This window comes from Charadrius vociferus, unplaced genomic scaffold, assembly GCF_000708025.1.
Source record: "Charadrius vociferus isolate BGI_N301 unplaced genomic scaffold, ASM70802v2 scaffold613, whole genome shotgun sequence".
Taxonomy (NCBI): Eukaryota; Metazoa; Chordata; class Aves; order Charadriiformes; family Charadriidae; genus Charadrius; species Charadrius vociferus.
The window spans coordinates 874,695-876,354 of NW_009647757.1; the positions used below are offsets into that span (position 1 = coordinate 874,695).

At 60.6% G+C, this 1,660-nt stretch overlaps 1 protein-coding gene across 1 annotated transcript in view; it reads left to right on the top strand.

The window, feature by feature from the left end:
- RUNX3 (runt-related transcription factor 3) overlaps positions 1–1,660 on the top strand; it is a 36,296-nt gene that overhangs the window by 3,755 nt on the left and 30,881 nt on the right. Inside the window, exon 2 of the mRNA XM_009882204.1 lies at positions 1,290–1,394. Coding sequence (XP_009880506.1) covers positions 1,290–1,394 — 105 coding nt within the window. The remainder of the gene's footprint in view (positions 1–1,289; positions 1,395–1,660) is intronic.

Genomic DNA, 1,660 nt, shown 5'->3' on the forward strand with positions numbered 1-1,660 from the left:
CCTGCTGGGGTTTATACCTCGGAAATACTCGATACCTTTGAAATCCCACAGCGGTTGCTCTTGGGGGGTTGGTTAGAGTGGTTTTCTCCCTTGTGTGTGCAACCTCCATCCTTTTACCCAAGGGACTCCTGAATCTGGGGCTTCCGCTCGCCCACAGCCTCCCCATCAGCTGGACGTCAAGTGGGTGATGGCAACCAAGCTCGGGCAAGGAGCGGGCAGAGGGTCTGGGCTGAGGATGCCAAAGCTGCGGGAGGGGAAGGGGTTTGGGCTCAGGGGAGAGCAGGGTGGCACATGGGTGCGGGGGTGGTGACCCACTCCGTGATGCCGAAAGCGGGTTTGGGGCTGTGCCCGGAGAGCTGGTTTCGCTGGAGTGAGGGGTCACTGTCGCACTCTTGCCAAATTACCCTCCCAAGAGGTTTTCACTACTTTACCCCCACATTTTTTAATTATTTTTTTTAATAAAAAGGTGACAAGCTCGGTGCTTCAAAACCATCCCTGACCACCCCCGGGATGGTATCCGAACCCTTTCCCAGCAGCGGGTTCCTGCTGTCTGGTCAGGGCTGGGAGAGGGCCACAGTCCCCGCGGCCGGTGGGGCCACTTGTCTGGTGACCACTTCTGGTGGCTGAAGCTGACTGGATTCAGTCCCCATTTTCCAGTTTCCAAGTTCTGGCCCTGGTACATGGCCTGCGGTTGCCGTGGGTGCCCGTACGGCCGAGAGCCCGGCGCAGCTCCCTTCCAAAGGTCCCCGTGTAGGTGCATCCACAGGGCCAAAGCCACCAGGTGTCCCCAGCCAACGGCAGCACCCGTCACCTGCAGACTGATGCCATCTCCCCAGCTTGTTCCCGCAGGAGGATCCCGTGAGCGTCAGGACCCACATCCATCCCTCTCAGAGGGTGTCCCGTGTCCAGCGCCGTGCTTCGGGGCTGGATTCCCATGGGAAAAGGGGAAGCATCTGAGCAGGAAGGCACCAGGAAGCTGCTGTGGGTCGACATGGGGACAGAGGAGGGGGGGGGACGGACGCAAGTGACTTTTGCATCCCAGAAGGTCCCGTCTCCTGCCCTGAACTGGGTCCCAGCCTCCCTCCGCCGCAGCCAGCGGAACCCCAGCGGGGGCCGGCCGAGCTTTGTGTCCCGGCAATGATGTCTCATAAAATTAAGTGATGTGTGTGCCGGAGTTCGGTGGATGGGGAGATTTGTGTTTGAGCTCGCTGCGGCAGGAGCCTTTCGCTCCCGCGAGAGCTGATCCCATGTGAATATCCTCATATCTCTTCCCCCTCTGCCTTCCTTAGGGAAAAGCTTCACCCTGACGATCACCGTGTTCACCAACCCCACCCAAGTCGCCACCTATCACCGAGCCATTAAAGTGACCGTGGACGGACCCCGGGAGCCACGAAGTAAGTGATGTCTTTTATTTGGCCGCCCCTGAGGAGCTCAGCGGGGAGGGGGATATAGGGATCTCCATGGCTGAAGGATGCGGGATGCCCCTGCGACCGGGCAAAGCCAACTGGGACAGGCACCGTTTTCAGGGCGCAGAGCTAACGAGTCGGCGTCGGCATGGTGGAGCGAGCCCCGAGAGCGCGCGCGGTGGCGGGCACGGCTCGGCTGCTTTTATTTTCTCGGCACGGCGTGTGTCCCTGCCTGCTGCCTGCTCTCGCCGCCC